General features: G+C 43.1%; 1 protein-coding gene across 1 annotated transcript; it reads left to right on the top strand.

Annotated features, from left to right (window-relative positions):
* Nucleotides 1-2202: 2202 nt before the first annotated feature.
* On the top strand, nt 2203-18738 carry GOLGA7 (golgin A7). The gene is made up of 6 exons (XM_073588602.1): nt 2203-2353; nt 5631-5756; nt 11410-11562; nt 13230-13331; nt 15579-15628; nt 17740-18738. The coding sequence occupies exons 2-5, from the start codon at nt 5649-5651 to the stop codon at nt 15621-15623; spliced, it is 408 nt and encodes a 135-aa protein (XP_073444703.1). The 5' UTR covers nt 2203-2353; nt 5631-5648; the 3' UTR covers nt 15624-15628; nt 17740-18738.
* Nucleotides 18739-19270: the final 532 nt, after the last annotated feature.

Here is a 19270-nt window from a genome sequence, read left to right as displayed (position 1 = left end):
TCACTCCCCGGCGCCCAGAGAGAATCCTGGTGGTAAGTGTGCTCCACTGTGGAGCTGAAGAACCACCGAAGATGGGAGATGGGGGGGTGTTCATGAGTGGAGATGGGGGGGATTTGTAGAGGGGATGGGTGTTAATGTGTGGGGGCGTTAATGAGTGGGAATAAGGGTTAATGTGTGGGGGGTTAATGAGTGGGAATAAGGGTTAATGTGTGGGGGGTTAATGGATGGGGGTTAATGTGTTGGGGCATCAATGAGTGGGGATGGGGGTTAATGTGTGTGGGGGTTAATGAGTGGGGATGGGGGTTAATGTGTGTGGGGGTTAATGAGTGGTGATGGGGGTTAATGTGTGTGGGGGTTAATGAGTGGGGATGGGGGTTAATGTGTGTGGGGGTTAATGAGTGGTGATGGGGGTTAATGAGTGGGGATGGGGTTAATGTGTGGGGGGATTTGGAGTGGGGATGGGGGGGGATTTAATGTGTGGGGAGATTTGAGGACACAAAATGAAGAGTATGTATGAGGAAACAGTATGGGGGATTGGTGCTGACACAGTATGATGGGTGCAGACAGTATGGGGAGCGAACGGGTTAATGTAAGTGGACACAGTATGGGGAGTGAGGGTGATGGGATGTGTGCAGACACAGTATGGGGAGTCAGGGGTATGTGTGAGCAGACAGTATAGAGAGTGAGGGGGTAAATATATGATGAGACAGTATGAGGAGGGAGGGGAATAGTGTGAGGCAACAGTATATTGCAGACATTTTCATTTGGGAGCATTATAATGACACTTCTATCTTTAAGGGCATCGGGTGGGGATTTGCTGCAGAAGACCGGAGAAGATGGAAGTCTGCTGAGAGAGCTGAGGATGAGAAAACTCATCATGGGGTCTGGACAAGAAGAAGAAAAGGAGACCGACTGCAGAGACGACGTCATCTATCAGGTACTTGGATGTAAATGTTATTTGTGACACTGACTAATTCTCATGGTTTTATTTATATTAGGAACATTACAGGGATTGTCCAGGTCGGTGATCAGACTGCAGACATTCTATGTGACTGCAGACTTCTGAATTCTCGCAGTGCTCACTGAACGCTGTCAGGATTCTCTCGTGCCGGTAATTTACATACATGCGGTCACATGCTGACGAGACGTGTGTGGCCTCAATGAAAATGAACAGAGCGAGGCCGGGCACGTCTAGTGGGAGTGTGGCCAGAAGTATATAAATAACATACTTGTGCTGACATGATTGTACATTGGCAAGGGAGAATCCTAAAAGTGTGCAGTGCATTCGTTGTGAGAATTCAGAAGCTGCAGTGTCCGGACTCAGCTCTGCAGGTTCCAGTAGTCATCACATGGACACCTCACTCATATACGGTTTTCATACTTGGTCATGTGACAACGAGCCTCTCTTCCTGCTTCTCTCAGTTTTTTACTGAACATTGAGAGCATTAGGGAGAGCGGCTCGTGGGTACATGGCTAAGTGTGCAAGTCGCATATGTACTTGGGCTGGGGGGGGGGGGGCGCCGAACCAAATTCTTGCCCCGGGTGCCAGGAAGCCTAGATACGCCTCTGCAAGTGCTCAACGCATAGCGCAGGATAACTGTGCGCTGAGCCTTACTGCAATCTTTTGGAGGCAGAAAAAAAACTAATCAGCAGCAGGTGAAATATTGGTTTCATGTAGGTTGAAAAAAATCATGTTTTAATTTTTTGTGCAGCAGATTGTTGAAAAAAACAGCATTTTTTGCACCACTAAGGACGCTCAAATTTTAATATTTTTCCATTTTTTGCAGTGAGTTTTTATTTTTTTCCCCCAGTGTTCAGTATCGGGGTCACAGAGACAGTCATGCTCATCAGGTCGCTCCAGTGCAGCGAAACCAATTATCTGCACTTTTTTAAGTTTTGCATTAAAAAAAATGCGCTTTTATTGGCAAAACATTTTTTTTCCTATGAGTTCTTGAGGAGTTTTGCGTTTCTGAGGAGGATTGGGTTGGAATTTCCTTAGGGCATTTTTGAAGAGGGAGTTTTTAGTCAGCAAGAAGACTCCATGTGTGCACACAGCCTAAATACAGAAGAAAGCTTCAGGCCACTTTTCTGGAGCAGCTGCACTTAGTTGTTTGCCTGTTGCTTTCCTTTTAACCCCATAAAAGCAGCACAAATAACGCACAGCGCAGTCCACACTGCTAGCAGCAGAAGCCGCTGCCGCGCACTCCCAAGTTCACAACCAGCGCTGCTGCTGCTGCTTTGGTTGTAGTGATGTCACGTGATCACCGCGTCACGTGTCACTGCCGGCTCGCCCTCTCGCTCTCTCTTTACGGCTGCCGTTAAGCGCCGCTGGAGCCAGAGCTGACGGAAGTGGGTGAGTGCGGGGGGGATGGGGGAGTATTTACTGACATTTATGTCGTGATATTAGGTCGTGATATGATATATATGGGGGCGAGGAGCCGTTGTGTAACGTGCTGTATAGTACGAGCAGGACTGGGCTCAGAGGGCTGTTATTTGCAGTAGTTCCTGTGTGGGGGGCAAACACCACGAATGCTGTATGTGTATATATATATATATACATACACTCTATAGAATAGTGTTTTGTCTATAAATAAATAAAAAAAAACCTTCTTGTTGCTCATAGCAACCAATCACAGCGCAGCGTTAATTTCTACCAGAACAGATTTTAAAATGAAAGCTGAGCTCTGATTGGTCGCCACGGGAAACATTGACGCTGGTTGACTACTTTGTGTTCTATATAAAAAATAAAAATTAAGACCCCCCCCCCCCCCCCTAATATTGAATGTTTATTAAAGGGGTCCCTCCGTGCCAGATATTCATGAGGGTCTGAATAGGAAATTCGCCTTTCATTCCAAAAGTGTCTGATCTATAAACCTATAGGGATTTTCTTGTGAGAACGAGTGATGGTTCACAGGATAGGGGATGACTTATTGAGTGGAGGGGAGAGTGACCACCACGACCTGCACCGACTGGCAGAATGGGCCGCTGCCTTTATTCCTGTTCAGGCTCATGCACACCGCTGATCTTCTCAGACTAGCGCTCCTACTCATTATCCTATGGGGCTTGTCCAATTTTTTTTTTCCCCCCTCAGGCTGATTAGTCCATAGAACAAAATCACGATACATGTCTGATTTTGATTAGAGTGTCAGAGCAAAATCGGTCATACAAGTCTGACACCCGAGTGCAGTCCCATTTTTCACCGACTGATAAAATGGAGTAGGTGGAGAACTTTTTTTTATTATGCGTTGCGTATAAAGTGCCATTAATTCCACCGATCTTTAAAGATATCGCTGTCCTCATTAAGACTCACAATCTAGATGCCCTACCAGTGTGTCTTTGGAGTGTGGGAGGAAATTCACGCAAACACGGGGAGAACATACAAACTCCTTTCACTCCACATCCGGAAAAAAAACTGATGCCACTCAGATCGGAGTCTGCACAGAATAATCAAACCATATGTGGAGAAAACCGTCTTGTGCAGCTAAGAATTGAGCGGCTGTGTTCTTTCTCGTGATTCTGCATTTATCCCTGATGGGGGGGGGTGTTGGGGGGCTGCAGAGTGCTGCTCTAACATTTTTCTGACAGTCACATGGAGAATGAGTGAAGTGTCGGTCGGTCAGGCATCCAACTGACCTGCTGCTCCATTTTGTTGTCCCCATTCTTCCGATCAGTGCTGATCAGTAAGTTATCACCTATCTTGTGGAGAGGTGGTAACTTGTTTTCACTGGACAACCCCTTTAAAGGGTAATTTTCACTCTTGACATCACCTCTACTGATCCAGTCTGGAGGTTCTGTGGGTTGCTATCTTCATCGCTGTGTTTTCCGGGTGCTGTTTCCCTCTTATATGCGAGGGCTCTTTATGATGGGCGGCACGGTGGCTCAGTGGTTAGCGCTGCAGCCTTGCAGCGCTGGGGTCCTGGGTTTGAATCCCACCAAGGACAACATCTGCAAGGAGTTTGTATGTTCTCCCCGTGTTTGCGTGGGTTTCCTCCGGGCACTCCGGTTTCCTCCCACATTCTAAAGACATACTGATAGGGAATTTAGATTGTGAGCCCCATCGGGGACAGTGATGATAATATGTGCAAATTGTAAAGCGCTGCGGAATATGTTAGCGCTATATAAAAATAAAGATTATTATTATTGTTATGGCTTTTGTACACTGGCTATTTTATACTTTAGGCCGGGGTCACACTAACCGACCCAAAATACGATCCGTAGTTTACATGCGTAATACGGATGAATGACCCCTAAATAGTGCTCCGTATGTCATCCGTAAGCAAAGTGCGGTGGCGTATTTTGCGCATGTCTGCATCCGTATGTAATCCGTATGGCATCCGTATGCAATCTGTATGGCGATATTTTCTCGCCGCCTTGCAAAATGGACATATAATGGAGCCCAATGACAGGGTTTCTAACAGAAACGAAATAATAGATATACACACATAGAATGCATATATATATATATATATATATATATATATATATATATATATATATATATATATTTCACAGAGTTCTTCATAGCAGAATAGCCACTAATTAAATTGCCGGCTTCTATCAAATCATTCCCCAACCCGACATGAAATGACACATGGTTTACATTCAGTAAAGCATTTCATTTCATGTTTTTTAATATGTCCCTGACTAATAATTAGATGAGGGTTTGTGTGCAAAATTTGGGAGTTGTAGTTGTTATTTTAATGGGTTAATTTGTTGTTAAAAAATGTGTGGGCTTCCCATTGCCCTGTAGTGGTGGCGAATGGGTTAATCTAACAATGGGTTAATGTCACCTTACAATCTAATGGTGACATTAACCCTTTGTTAGATTAACCCACTCGCCACCACTATAGGGCAATGGGAAGCCCACACATTTTTTTAACAACAAATTAACCCATTAAAATAACAACTACAACTCCCAAATTTTGCACACAAACCCTCATCTAATTATTAGTCAGGGACATATTAAAAAACATGAAATGAAATGCTTTACTGAATGTAAACCATGTGTCATTTCATTTCGGGTTCGGGAATGATTTGAGAGAAGCCGGCAATTTAATTAGTGGCTATTCTGCTATGAAGAACTCTGTGAAATATAAATATATGTTTGTCACAATGACATGTATGTGTGTATATATATATATATATATATATATATATATATATATATATATATATATATATATATATATGTGTGTATGTATGTGTGTGTGTATATATATATATATATATATATAATTTATATATTCTATGTGTATATATCTATTCTTTCGTTTCTTTATTAAACCTGTCAGTGTGAGTTTACTGTATAGCGCACTGAATTGCCGGCTTTTCTAAAAGACACCTGGTGCGTATTTCTCGCAAGTCACGTGTGTGTGGTCCGTGTGTAATGCGTATTTTTAGCGCACCCATAGACTTTCATTGGCGTACTACGGGCGTAGTACGCTGACAATGGCAGCATGCTGCGATTGGCACCGACCGTAGAATACAGATGAGAAATATACGCCTGGTGCGAGGGACCCCATAGAGAGTCATTGGTCCGTGTGTAATGCGTAATAGTATGTAATAATTGACAGCAAGCATTAATTGCTGACGTGTTTTTTTTTTTTTTTTTTTCATTTTGCCACCTACAGATTGTGCCGCTCGTGGCCATGAGACCGCAGGCAGCTGTGGCCGGTAAAGTCTTTATCCAGAGAGACTACACCAATGGCACCTTGTGCCAGTTCCAGACCAAGTTCCCCTCTGAGCTGGAGAATCGGGTAAGTGTGGAGACGATCTCATAACCATGGACTATAATCTCGAGGCAAGGAATTACACTCCTGGAAACCCGGCTTGCCTTTTGTTGGAATACTCCTCTATTGTGGATCATTTTTGTGGATATTCCAGGCTGTAGAATGCAGGAAGGGAAATCCATTTGCAATTGTCAATTTGTGCTAGTAATATGTATTTGTAATGATAGCAGGTTTTTTTGGACAGAAAACTATTGGAATACAATCTTATGTGAATGATTGTTTTTTGTGCGCTATTTACTCATCGGTACAAGACTTAAGCAGATGTGGATATTATAATTTCAGTGTGCAGTGTCTGTGAATTCATCTTTATTAGAAATTTAAAGGGAGATTCCACCTATCATACCTCTATATTATCAGATGACTGGTGGAAATGGATGAGTACTGACACTCCAAATGAAGTAGTGGTAGCACATAGTGATGAGGGAACGTACTCAGATAAGTGTTATCCGAGCATGCTCGGGTTCTAACCTAGTGCTTAGGTGTGCTCAAAATATGTGTTTGAGTTCCCGCGGCATGCATTTGCCTAACAAACTTGCAATCCCTCCATATGTGGCGGCTGTTTAAGAGCCACGCGAAATGCAGCCGTGGGGACTCTTAACATATTTTTCAAGCACGCCAAAGACACTCAGTTGGCACCTGACACATTTCGAGGCATGTTCGCTCATCACCAGTAGCACATTAAAGGCCTTGTTGGTGCATTCATATATATTTTTCCCTTTATGCGTAGAAAGCCATAAGCGTGTCATCAGAGATTTGCAGTAAGGCTGCGGAATGGAAATGATTCCTTTCTATAACATTAAAGCCCCTTTTCTTGGATAAGTTGACCCATATCCCATCTCCTAAGGTTATGTGCACACAGCATATCTAATCCCGCCTGAAAAAACACTAAAAAAAAAAACACAAAAAAAGAATAAACATATGCACTGCAATGTAAAAACAACTTGCTGTGCACAGATTCCATCTTTTTTCACTTCTTTTAACTGCTTGAGGCCTCTAAAGCTGTGAAGCGGTTAAAAAGTAACATGAACATTCTTCAGGCGGATTTCGCTTGGAAGCCACCCCGATCTATCACCCTCACCCTGATATATTGATGACCTATCCCAGAGATGGAGCAGCAGTGGACAACCCTGGTAAACCTTTATTACCTGGTTTCTGCACTTATTGTTCAATATATATTTTTATTAAACAGGTAGAGTAATGGTAACAAACATTGCAGTTTTGAATGCTCATTAGTAGAGTAAGGATATTCAACCCTCCTACCTTCTATCAATAGTATCACCCCTACTAAGGGTTTCTGCACTTACTGTTTGCCCTAGGTAAATTTCCAGTGACTCAGATAATGGTTTTCTGTCCACAGCACATTACAGCTGCAACCGTATTTAGGATGGCCTCAATGTCTGGTCCTCTACACCGCCTCTCCCGGAGATTTATGAGGATTTTGGTGTAAATTGTCATATCCATTCTTGGCATCACAACTGCCTGTCTTCTCCTGAGTGGGTGATATTGACGGGAATGCAGAGTTTTCTTGGCTGCTGCCCACTTCTCCACTGTGTGAGGTATCATCTGACCAGCAGAGGCTGAAATAGATCCAGAACTGCAGAGTTTATATATTTTTTTTTTGTCTTCTCGTGTTGCGGGATCACTTATTTAGTTTGAGATCTTTTCAGGGTTGTATCTGCCTTGTACCTACACCAAAGGATTATGCTGAACCGCTGTTCTCCACAAAGCCGCTATTCATTGTGCCATGGATTGTTGTAAAGAGATTATCTGCATTTGAGCCGAGCAGAAATGTTGCTGAGATAGATGAAGTTGACTCTGGGCACAATGTGTGCTGCAAGTTTGTATCCCAGATAAGGTTCCCTTTCACATGTCCACTTAAAAAAAAACAAAAAAAAAAAACGTATACATGAGATGGTCTGTATTCACTATCCATGTGTTTTTCTGTTGGTCATCCGAGTGTACGTGTGTACCATCCATGTGACACTTACCAGAATGGAATGCAGATTAGAAATTACAGATTTTTATGTGTTAAAGCTATAGATAAATAGATATCCATGAGATAGATAATTAGTCCTTGCGTGTGTAGCTTACTGTATATGTATTAATCTAAAAAAACAACTTGGGATTCCTCCAATTTTGGGTAACCAGCAAAGGTAAAGCAGACGGCTGTGAGCTGATATTATCAGGCTGGGATGGTCCCTGGTTATTGGGCCCTTCCCAGCCTAAAAATATCAGTCCGCAGCCACCCCAGAAGTGGCGCATCACATGAGATACTCCAGTTTTGTTGCTTCACCTTCACTCTTCCTGGTGTGGTAGGAATCAGGGTAATGGGGCTTGGAGTTGATGTCAGCTGTGAATCGTCCAAAAACACAACTGACCTCAAAACTGTTGTTAGTAAGGGAGATGTGTCTATCAGACACTCTCATTTATAACACAGGAAAAAAAAGAATAAACACATATAAAAAACAATTCTTTATTTAAATAAACACCCCCAGACACTTTCACTGGTTCACTACTTTATTAAAAGAATCCAAAATTCTCACGCAGGTCCGACTTAGTCCAGCGAATAGAAACCTGAAAAGAACAATTGCTTGCCAGTGTTTGCTGGGTGTTGGGCCAGAGGTCACTTTCAATGTAGGTCTTTGAGAGCCAGGAGGAGGCTCTCATAGACTTACATTGAGAGCTGGTGACCGTTGGTTGTGACTTCTGGACAGTCAGGAGCTGCGGTCCACTTGGAATAGCAGAAGACGGCAGCTGGTAATTGTATTACTAGGCCAGCGGACATGCGTTAATGATACCAGTCCGGCCGTAAAACAAAAAAATATGCCAGGATGGTGCTGTAGAATAGTGTTGTTTTGACCTTGTAGTCCTAGTAAATGTCCCAGCAGTGGAGACACTGGACATACACAGCACACGAGTCCTGATGCAGATGTATTAGTCCACTATAGAAGCCTCTGTCCACATGCTGATCTTCGGGTACTCCATCCCACCATTCTCCCGCTGTTTTTCTCCACATTTCAGACTCTCGCTCCATCTTGCTTCCAGGGCTTTTCAATATTGCATGCATAAGACTAATATTTTCCTGCACAGGACCGAGGCCCAATTTGATTTTGTTGACTATGGTTTGAGCTGAAAATGAAATGTCCAAGCCCTTGACTTGTTCAGGTCTGTTCCCTCCTGTCAGATCCCTCTGGTTAGTGCCATATCACACAGTGAGCGCGATGGCAGCATTCATGTATGCGCAGTGGTCACCAGCTACCTCTATAGATAGAGGAGAGCGAGACAAGGTAAAGGGAAACTCGGAAATTATTATGGGAAATTGATGAACAGGCACCACACTCAGACATACTTGTTACCCCTAAATGGAGGACTATTAAAAGGAACCTGTCACCCTCCCAAGGCGTTTTTAAGTTAAAGATCCACCTTCAGCAGCACTCAGGCTGCATTCTGTGAAGGTGGCTCTTCTTCTTCTGACCCCTAGTAACGCTGAAATATCGACTTTTATAATTAGCTCCTCATACCTGTAATGTGTCCCATAGGTATGATGTGTCCCCCTGTATCAGCCGCCCACCATCTATCCATCATGATGCCCCGTGCGTCTCTGCCTCCTCTTGATTTGAATGTCGGCGCCTGCGCTGTGACAAGTGTTCTCGGGCATGCGCAGTACGCGCTGCCCGAGAACCAACATCAAGTTATTGCGCCTGTGTGTTGCGGAGGCCCCAGCCCCGCAGTGTGAATACATCATAACACACTGCGGGGCGGGATCTGGGGCCTCCACAACACGCAGGCGCGATAGCCTGATGTCGGTTCTCGGGCAAGCGAGCACTGCGCATGCCCGAGAACACTTGTCACAGCGCAGGCGCCGGCATTCAAATCAAGAGGAGGCAGAGACGCACGGGGCATCATGATGGATAGATGGTGGGCGGCGCCGATACACTGGACAGTCATGATGGACGGGTGGTAGGCAGCTGATACAGGGAGACGCATTACAGGTATGAGGAGCTAATTATAAAAGTCGATATTTCAGCGTTACTAGGGGTCAGAAACAGAAGAGCCACCTTCACAGAATGCAGCCTTAATGCTGCTGAAGGTGGATCTTTAACTGAAAAACGCCCTGGGGGGGGTGACAGGTTCCCTTTAATTTCATTAGAAGCTGACTTGCAGTACTAGAAAATGGTCACTATGTGGTGTATCATGCTGTGGTGTTCTGGCTCCTCTGTATAATACCATATATCAGCTGATCGGTGGGGTGCTGCATATCAAAGCCCCACCAGACTGGCTTTAATAACCTATCCTAGATATAGATTTTTATTTTTTTTAAATATGGTACAAAAACTCTGTCCTAGCTATAGTTTAGGGAATAATTGCACACTATAAGTATTTGTCCTCTTTACACTTTCCCTTTTTGTTACAGCATTCATAAAATGTATTGCAGTTCTGTATTGACTAGATGCATCATTTTTGCTCAGTGTGAATGGACTTTCATCAGTGAAGAGCGCTGAGGCCCACTGGTCTCTCAGTCAGCGTAGATGCTCCCTGGCCCATGCAAAACGGTGACGCCTGTGCCTGGTGGTGCGGTCAGATACCTTGCAGGTCATCTAGCACGCAGACTATCTCTGTTGTACCCTGCTGATGACTCTGTGACCATCTGAGCTCAGTGGCCTCTTCCATCTGAGAACATCCTGCTTGAAGCCTCACAATGGCGAGGTCCTGGTGATCAATTGTTAGGAGTCGTCTTGGTCTCATGATGTCAAAATGTGAACAGTATGATGAAGAGGACTGATTAATACCAATTCTCACTGAACCCTGAAATGTATTGGGTGATTCATGGGACAATCACCTGTTGTGAATTTTACCATTGAGCTCCTTATTGGAGAACAACAAGTTGTGCAAAATTTACTGAAACATTGAACAGTTGGACATGAGCATTCAGAAGTGTAGAGACGGTCACATTAAGTTCACCCGATAAGGTTAGAGTACATGTTAGGTCCATCGTGAAATTTCACCTGAAAGCCAAATATTTCAATTTTTTTTTTTTTTCTTTTTTAAATCTCACTTTCTGTATAGTAAGGAAAAAAGTCCACTGCCACACGTGCAGTGATCTTTCCCAGCACATGCGCACGGCAGTACTTTATTTTGCCCGAGTCAGGGCAGAGAGGTACGCCTGCGCAGGAGCGCGATGCTGGGGAACACCGTGTGGATGATGTAGGATGCATCATTCACATGTAGCACAGAAGGAGGATGCCATGGAAAGAAGAAGGGAGGCGCCGGAATGAGACCAGCAACGTACCTGACCGCCCCGCAGGTGAGTATAATAAAAGGTGTTTTTCTTTTGTTGCTGTGTTGGGGGCTTATATACAGCATATTAGAATGCAAGGTGGTGGTCTTATCTCACATGGAAAAAACCTGGTGGTAGGTACCATTTAAAGCAGCAACATTTCAGCTCCATCTGGCCCCTAAATGTTGCTGCTATAAGTCATTAACTAAAGGCATCTTCACTTTGTATCTGCAGTGCTGCCGTTTACTTGAGATATTTGTATGTGTGTATATGGGATTACTTTGCTTTAAAAAGGAAATAATGCTCATCCAGCTCCTCGTCCTTCTCTTTTATCTTCTTCAGGTCGACAGACAGCAGTTTGAGGAAACCATACGGAAACTGAACAACCTGTACGCAGAGGCGGAGAAGCTGGGAGGCCAGTCCTACCTGGAGGGCTGCCTGGCTTGCCTCACTGCCTATACCATCTTCCTATGTATGGAGACGCACTATGAGAAGGTAGGCATACAGCCGTAGTGTGGCTTCTGCCATCTTCACCCAAGGAAACGGCTGCCGGCTTCCATCTTTGCGCCCTCCGGGCTCATAGAGGAGTCTATTTTCCTCCTCAAGAATAAAGCTGAGTGCGGATATAAAATGTGGCATTTTTATTCCCGACCGGCTGTGTTTAGTTGAGTTGTTTTTTTTTTTATTGAGAATGAATTGAGACCTTTCAGCAATTCGCAGATGAAATGCTTTGCCACGTACAGACAGATCCTGGATTTATTTATTCAGTTGGGGCTGGCCAGACTCCGGTAAACCCTCTCTCTGCCATGGAGGATAAAGAGGCCATGCTCCCACCTACACTCATGTATGTGCCCACCATCAAAGAGGTTACTAAGCGCCGTCTGTGTCTTTCACCCCCCAACCTGGCCGTAAATATTGGGTCTCTGGACAGCTCTTCCTAAGTGGCAGAGAAAGCAATTGATCTCGATGAATTCAGCTCTGTGAGTGTTATATAGTATAAGCACACAAATTTGTTCTGAAGAAGGGCTTTCATGTATTTATCCGCCTCAACCGTCCTGCCGGTTAACCCTGGGGATGCCAGAGAGTTGTGTTCCTCAATGATTCTGACGATTGTACAGTAAATGAAGGAAAAATTTTCTAGGTGGTTTAGAATTTAGTGTCTTCTCTCTTGATGTAAAATGATGTGCATCTTCCATTCTCCAGATTTTTGTGAGGTTGTATGATCTGGAGCAGGGAGATGCTATTTGCAGGAGATATGTAATGCCGCCAATGTCTAATCTGACCACCATGACAAGGAAAAGACACGTAAGGAAAGTGCTGTTCTGCCACATTCCCACTCTGCCTTTTCTGGGTGGTTACGTGGTATAATCAGCGTCCACTCCTTTGTCCGCCTGTGAAAAAATGAAGACAAAAGGGGCATGGGACATTCCTCACACCTCGGCCACTTTGTTTTAGCGATCACCATGGGTCATTGCAGTTAGAACCCGCCAATCGGACATTGATCTAGAAGTATCTACTGTACAGCTTGTACCCAAAGACTGTAAAGAGTGGGCTCAGGAGCTGAACCTTTGTACATGACAGGTGTTCCTGTAATATTCAGTTAGAAGAAAAAAATTGCTCTCATAATAAGATGGCACAGGCCTTTTTTTATTCTTTTTTTTTTTTTTTAGTTGTTGAAAAATATTATTTAAAACATGAATGTGATCAGAATTAAACTACAAAAAACTTTTTTTTTTTTTCACTTTACTCTGCAAAGAAGCTTCTGTTTTTATGCACACATTGATCTCCGCTAAAAGCCGAGATCCTTAGATCAGGAACAGAACAGACATTTGTAGGACATTTCATCACTTTCCCAAATTCTTATGAAAACATTTACAGCACCTCCAGCATTGTACTACGCACCCAATTTATGATAGATTTTTGTAGTCGGTCCATTTTATACCAACTCCACAGCCCTACTGCTGTGCCGCAGTTTTTATCCAAATCAAAAACTGAAAGTCTTTATTTTGACTTTTGCATGACTGCTGTGGTATCAGGAGGTTGGAAAAGTGCACCCCATTTCCTATAGTTACATTTTATAAATCCTTTACCACTCTGGTTGTTCTCTCATTATTGTGATTCGTTAATCTGCACCTCCTCCATTTTTCTGTCTATATTTCTAGGTTCTGAAGAAGACTGCAAAGTATATTCAAGAGCAAAATGAGAAGATTTATGCCCCCCAGGGCCTGCTCCTGACAGACCCCATAGAAAGGGGCCTCCGTGTGGTATCCTTTTTACAATGTTTATTCTATGATCGCTACTAATTCATTGCGGACCAACACCAGGTCTTAGGCCAGGTTCATACTGCGTTATGGCAGTCCGTTTAACGCATCCGTTACATAGCGGCATTAACGCTATGTAACGAATGCGTTAACGCACCCATTGACTGCCATAACGTAGCGCATCGCTAACGCATGTCATAATCGGCATGCGTTAGTGATGTGCCGTCATTCTGTGACGGACCCTCAGATGTGGTCTGCAGCGTTCGAGGGTCCATCACTGCTAGCGCAGATGAAGCATCTGCGCTAGCACGATCGCATAACGCGATGATAATTAGGAGTAGCGTTAGCGCAGGAGTAGCGTTAGCGCAGGAGTAGCGCATCGCTAACGCATGTCATAATCGGCATGCGTTAGTGATGTGCCGTCATTCTGTGACGGACCCTCAGATGTGGTCTGCAGCGTTCGAGGGTCCATCACTGCTAGCGCAGATGAAGCATCTGCGCTAGCACGATCGCATAACGCGATGATAATTAGGAGTAGCGTTAGCGCAGGAGTAGCGTTAGCGCAGGAGTAGCGTTAGCGCAGTCCGTTTAACGCATTGGACGTACTGATGCATCCATTGTCGATTCCCCATGTATGTTGCGGCCTTAGAAGCTGAGCCTGCGTTATACCCGACAGATGCTGGCTGTGTTACGGGAGCTTTCATCTGCATCTAACTGCAGCGAGCGGAGCTCAGAAAATGACAACACAGACCAAAATTTTACTTTAATGTATTTTATTTATTTATTTTTTTTTTTACAAATTTCAAAATATTTTCACTAAAGTGAAATAAAATCCCAAAACACCAAGTTTAGTGTTGCCATAATCATACTGACCTATAGAATCATTGAGGGGATCTATTGAGCCTATTGAGGGGTCTAATAGGCTTCCTGTCAGTCATAGCCTAGGTAATACACTGCACTACATAAATGCTGCAGTGTATTATGAATGTGATTATAGGATTGCAAACCCGTTGTGGATTAGTAAGTAGTGTTAAAAAAAAAAAAAAAAAATTAGCATTAAAAACAGTCTCAATTTTGATGAAGATAAATGGTTTATTTGTAAAAACAAAACAGTAAACTCCCACAAAAACTACACTGCATTTGTAATGTCTGTGCTATAAAACAAAATCATTTTTTATCCTACAAAGTGAACGCCAAAAACACTACAACGGAAATAAAAAATTATCAAAAAGTCCTATGAATTGAGAATTGGTACCAATAAAAAGCACATATCATCACGCAAAGAGTAAGCCCTCATACATACGCTGACAGAAACTTATGGCTCTCAAAATATAATAACTTAAATAAAATTATACAGATTTGGCAAAGCCATATTCATAGTGAAAAATAGAATAAAGCTAACACTTTATTTAAGCCCCACAGCAAATAAGGTAACATTTTTAAAAAGGCAAAAAGTGTCAGAATTGCTGTTTTGTGTATATTGCTTCCCATAAAGAGTTAATAAACTGTTGTCAATAAGTTATATGTACCAGTGAAATGATTCCACTGACGAATACATCTCATCCCGAGAAAACAAAGCCCCCACACCACTATGTCCCCGAAAAGTATATAAAAAAAAAAGTTATGGCTCCTGGAACGAGACAATAAAAATTGACTGACTGTGACGCCAAGTGGTCTCGTGAAGATGACTGTGTCTTGAAAACAAAGCAGCTGTTTTGAAGGGCCTGGCTTTCCTAACCACTGACAACCTGCTTTTATTTATTATGAGCCTAGAGGTAGTAATGTAAGGATGGGCCGGGTCCGCTAGAAAGTCGCCCCTCTGTGACTTGTAGCCGGACACCGCTTTGGGGGAGAATCTTATGTATGATGTCAGTGTCCCTATTAAGGACACTATCAGGTTTTTTTTGCCCTAGATAAAGACCTTTTAAATACAGGTAGACAAGGCTTGTCATAATGAGGCCTTACGCTTTGTTTCCTTTTAACACCTGTGTTCCGTCATTTTCTATTTGCCTGAGGCGGACACAACTGATGGAAAGTCGTCCAGCGTTCACAGCCCGATTGGCGGACACTGCATGTAGGGCATCCTGATCCGGCACAAGAACCGATCCAGCTCAACAACTGGTATGCCGGATGAATGGGATCACTCCTGTTCCCTTCAGTTTTTCTTTACCACACCGGAGGGAAAACAAGCCAGAAAATGGAAACCAGCACAAAGTTGACTTGCTTTGTTTTCCTTGACCTACTTTACAGATTGAGATTACGATCTATGAGGACAGAAGCCTGACTGGCAGATAGGACCGGTATGTTGTATGGCTTTCCTTCAAAAGATCTTTTATGTTAGAATATCTGACATTCTTCATCCTTGATGGGAATCTGTCTTCAGGTTTTTGCTGCATAATCTGAAAGCAGCATAATGTAGGAGCACAGAGCCTGATTCCAGGGATGTGTGACTTACTAGGTTGTTTTTTGCTGTTTTATTACGGTGTTTAATTAGCATGAAGTTGTCATTAGAGAACTAGGTGTCTCATGCCTTTTAGTCCAAACGGGACACTAAAATTGATTAGCAGCTCTCTTGTCACTATACAGTGTACACAGAAAGCTGCCAATCAGTGCTGTGGGCGGGGCTATCTAGAGCTCAGCATTCTGAGCTCTGCTTGATCTGCAACCGAGAAAACAGGGTTCCTATCGCAACTGTTGCACCCAGTAAACTAACAAACACATCAATGGAATCGGGGTCTCTGTCCTTTCTAAGTACTCTGATAACTGCATGATGACAGATTCCCTTTAGCCTTGCCATAAACCTGAAGCTCTTCAGGCATATAATATTTCTCCTGACTCCCCTATATACATGAACGGCTTATCTGAGCGTTCTTGAGTTTTTTGTTTTTTAAACAATAAGTCAAATACAGAAAGGTACATTATGGATTCCTGGCGCACATTTTTGTAAAGTCAACATTTACAGGACACGTGGATTCAATAGAAAATCGTAAATAACATAAATACCATTACAAAATCAATATTGTAATATCTATAGATCCCAGCTCGGGACTTTACTTTGGAAACATATTGGCTCATATCACTCTACCAAGGTCAGAAGGCAGGTGGGACCGGAGGGTGTTAGAAGAATAGGGGATGCACACTATCCCTCCCGCACTTTTAGTAAAATTTTGAGGACATCCTCTATTTTTGTATACCAAACGTTTTCATAGGGAATTGTCAAATGATTAAATTCTTCCAATGAGAAATGGTTCTGTCCCCCATCCACCACGGAAAAATCGCCTTCCGGGGATGAGAGCTTCCCGTAGAAAGATATGATTACAATGGGTCCATAAGGACTCCTCTAAGTTACCCAGTGAACAGACCTCTGGTGTGTGTGGGATGGGTATTCCCAAGATGGCTTCCAGAAATTCCAACATCTCTACCCAGAAAAAAGAGATGTAAGGACATTCCCATGCCATTTGCCTACCCATTTTCTGAAGCCTTTTAGGGGATAAATAAGATTGGTGTAAGAAGTTATAGCTGTATCACTTTATCAGTTGCAGGAGACACATGAACTGGAGACTCCGACCCCTCCACCCAATCTTCCTTAGTTAGATGTGGAATCCTAGTTCTCCACCTCTCTTCAGCAGAGTTATTTTGATGCTACCTTTGTGCTTTGAAAGTGTGTGTATAACATTGAGATCATCCCTATAGGTTCTTAAGTTTAACATTTAAATTTGTTTGGCGATCTGAAACATTTAAGTGTGACAAAAGTGTAAAAGAATAGGAAATCAGGAAGGGGTCAAACACTTTTTCACCCAACCTTTAGTATTGGATGACTCTCGGAAGAGTTGTGCGTCCACGTGTTTTTGATGAGCCGAGGAAAGAAAGCTGCTTCTTGATTGCTCTGTCAGCAACTTGTCTCCCCCTTGAAAATAAAGTGATTGGGCTTTTATATTTCAATTGACAATATCCTCTGCCTGGGGATAGTCGGGAGACCACCGCACACATCCGCCAGGCATCCGGTCCTAACAAAATTGTCAAGTTTTTCTGGCTTTTATTGAATTCATATGTGGGACTTTAGGCATTACCTTTCGCCGTTTGCCTACAAACAATCTGTCACTGTAGTAAGTGTGAGGGTGTGTGCAGGCACTGATCATATAGGCGGCGGTAATTCAGTTTACGCGTGATCAATACAGAGATCACATACCCCAGAATCGTTGTTGGGAATATTATATTACTAGAGCAGAACCGTACAGAGCCCAGATGGCACCTCTGGAACTTTAAGAATTTGGCTAATTGCCAGTGGCAATGTGGGAAGGAGAAAGGCATGGTTGGGATTGCTTTGCACAATGCTGGGCACTTTACAAAACCCTGTAACTAATTGTAATCTCATACATTGACTTCTCTATTATATCTGTCTCCTATACAGGTGAAATATCATCCATGCTGTAAATACTCTCCGCTGCCTGACCGTTCTCCCTGACATTCCTTCAGTTGCCATTCCCGTGTCGGCAGCACATTCTTACTGACTTCTCCATACTGTACTTCATGGACCCTGTACCCCTTGCCGTGCCAATCTGTAACCCAGCCAACTCGCATTCTTGGAGCATCTGGTATTCATCTCCAAAATCTGGTGAGAGAAGGTTGAACGTGGCTCAGCAAAATGGACAACATCCCCTGGGATTGAAAGGAGATTCTTATGGGTGCAGGGGGGATAGTGCCAATTTTCATTTGCCACCTTTCATCTAATGGCATTTTCTTTGCAGTAACTTATTTTTTTTTTTGCTTTTGAGTGAAGGTGTATACAGTAAAGATGGTGTGTTTAGATGGACTGTGCCCGTGCCAGGTTGTCTCCCTTCCATCACTATATGGGATGGAATCATTGTTCTACAAAGGCGGCATATTGTATCATTTATATTATTTTCTCACCCTGTATCATTACCCTTGTCCTTTTCCTTTTGTACCCCCTTTGTGTTCCGCTTTCCTTAATTTTTGGACTATGACCACTTGGTATTTATAATATATGTTTAGCACCAAAAAGGTTTGTGAAGGTATTTTTTTTTCAGTTAAGACAGTGGTGGTATTAAATAGCTTTTTTTCCCTGAATGTTGGCATACTATATTTATAGTTTTCCTATGTGTGCGCATCAGAACAAGACCACCGGCATTTGTGAAGAAACGTATTGCCGGTTAATTTTCCAGCTGGGACAGACGTTGCTGATCGGCACAGTACTTCAGCTCAGCGACCACCCCACTTTCTTTGGCACAGTGTCGATGCTGGTAGCCGAGCACTGTGTGTGGCAAACTGTATTAAGTATAAACTCTTTGCTCATGCCATGTAATCCTCTCATCTTGTATACATTAAGTCACTGTAACAAACCATGTGCTTTGTATTAGATTTATTATAAATAAACGTTAATTTATAGGGACAGTTTGGTCGGACTATTTTTATTTTGCAGCATTTCACGTGTAAGAATACCTAAAATTGATCTCCATTTCACGTTGATCAAAACTTCCTCTTTGCGGAGCCTTTACAAGGGCACATGGAATCCTCGTATTTTGGAACTTCAGGCGCTTTTTAGTAGCAATTGTATAATGAATCCTCTACACACATCACATGCCTAATATTATTATATCGATGCCTCAAAAATGGCTCTGACCTAACCAGACATGAATGTCACAAATATACCTTGAGGATATGTTCCCATGGTCCGTAAACGCTGCAGGTTGGACACCTCCGGGTTCCCTGCAGAGACGCACATGCGGCGTGTCTTTCCTGACGCTCAGTCTCTGCTGCGTAAATTACCAATACACGTTCATTAGATACGGTAAAACCACATTATCTTCTTAGTCACATGCATATTACGTGCGGGAACCCAGCTTTACTACGCATTTGTACTAATTTAAATAATAGTGTACCTTGTTTCAGCCGGAAGTACACCTACACTGCAGTTCTTGCGT

This window comes from Dendrobates tinctorius, unplaced genomic scaffold (assembly GCF_039654945.1).
Source record: "Dendrobates tinctorius isolate UK_male_01 unplaced genomic scaffold, ASM3965494v1 ptg000104l, whole genome shotgun sequence".
Lineage (NCBI taxonomy): Eukaryota > Metazoa > Chordata > Amphibia > Anura > Dendrobatidae > Dendrobates > Dendrobates tinctorius.
The sequence above is the reverse complement of the archived record's forward strand: the minus strand, read 5'-3'. Positions and strand labels throughout refer to the sequence as shown.

Bases quoted from the DNA above. Each gene is read 5' to 3' on its own strand.
- GOLGA7 (XM_073588602.1), top strand. From the start codon at position 5,649: ATGAGACCGCAGGCAGCTGTGGCCGGTAAAGTCTTTATCCAGAGAGAC. The intron at 5,757-11,409 runs GTAAGTGTGGAG...TATCTTCTTCAG, and splicing joins CCTCTGAGCTGGAGAATCGG to GTCGACAGACAGCAGTTTGA. The intron at 11,563-13,229 runs GTAGGCATACAG...CTATATTTCTAG, and splicing joins TGGAGACGCACTATGAGAAG to GTTCTGAAGAAGACTGCAAA.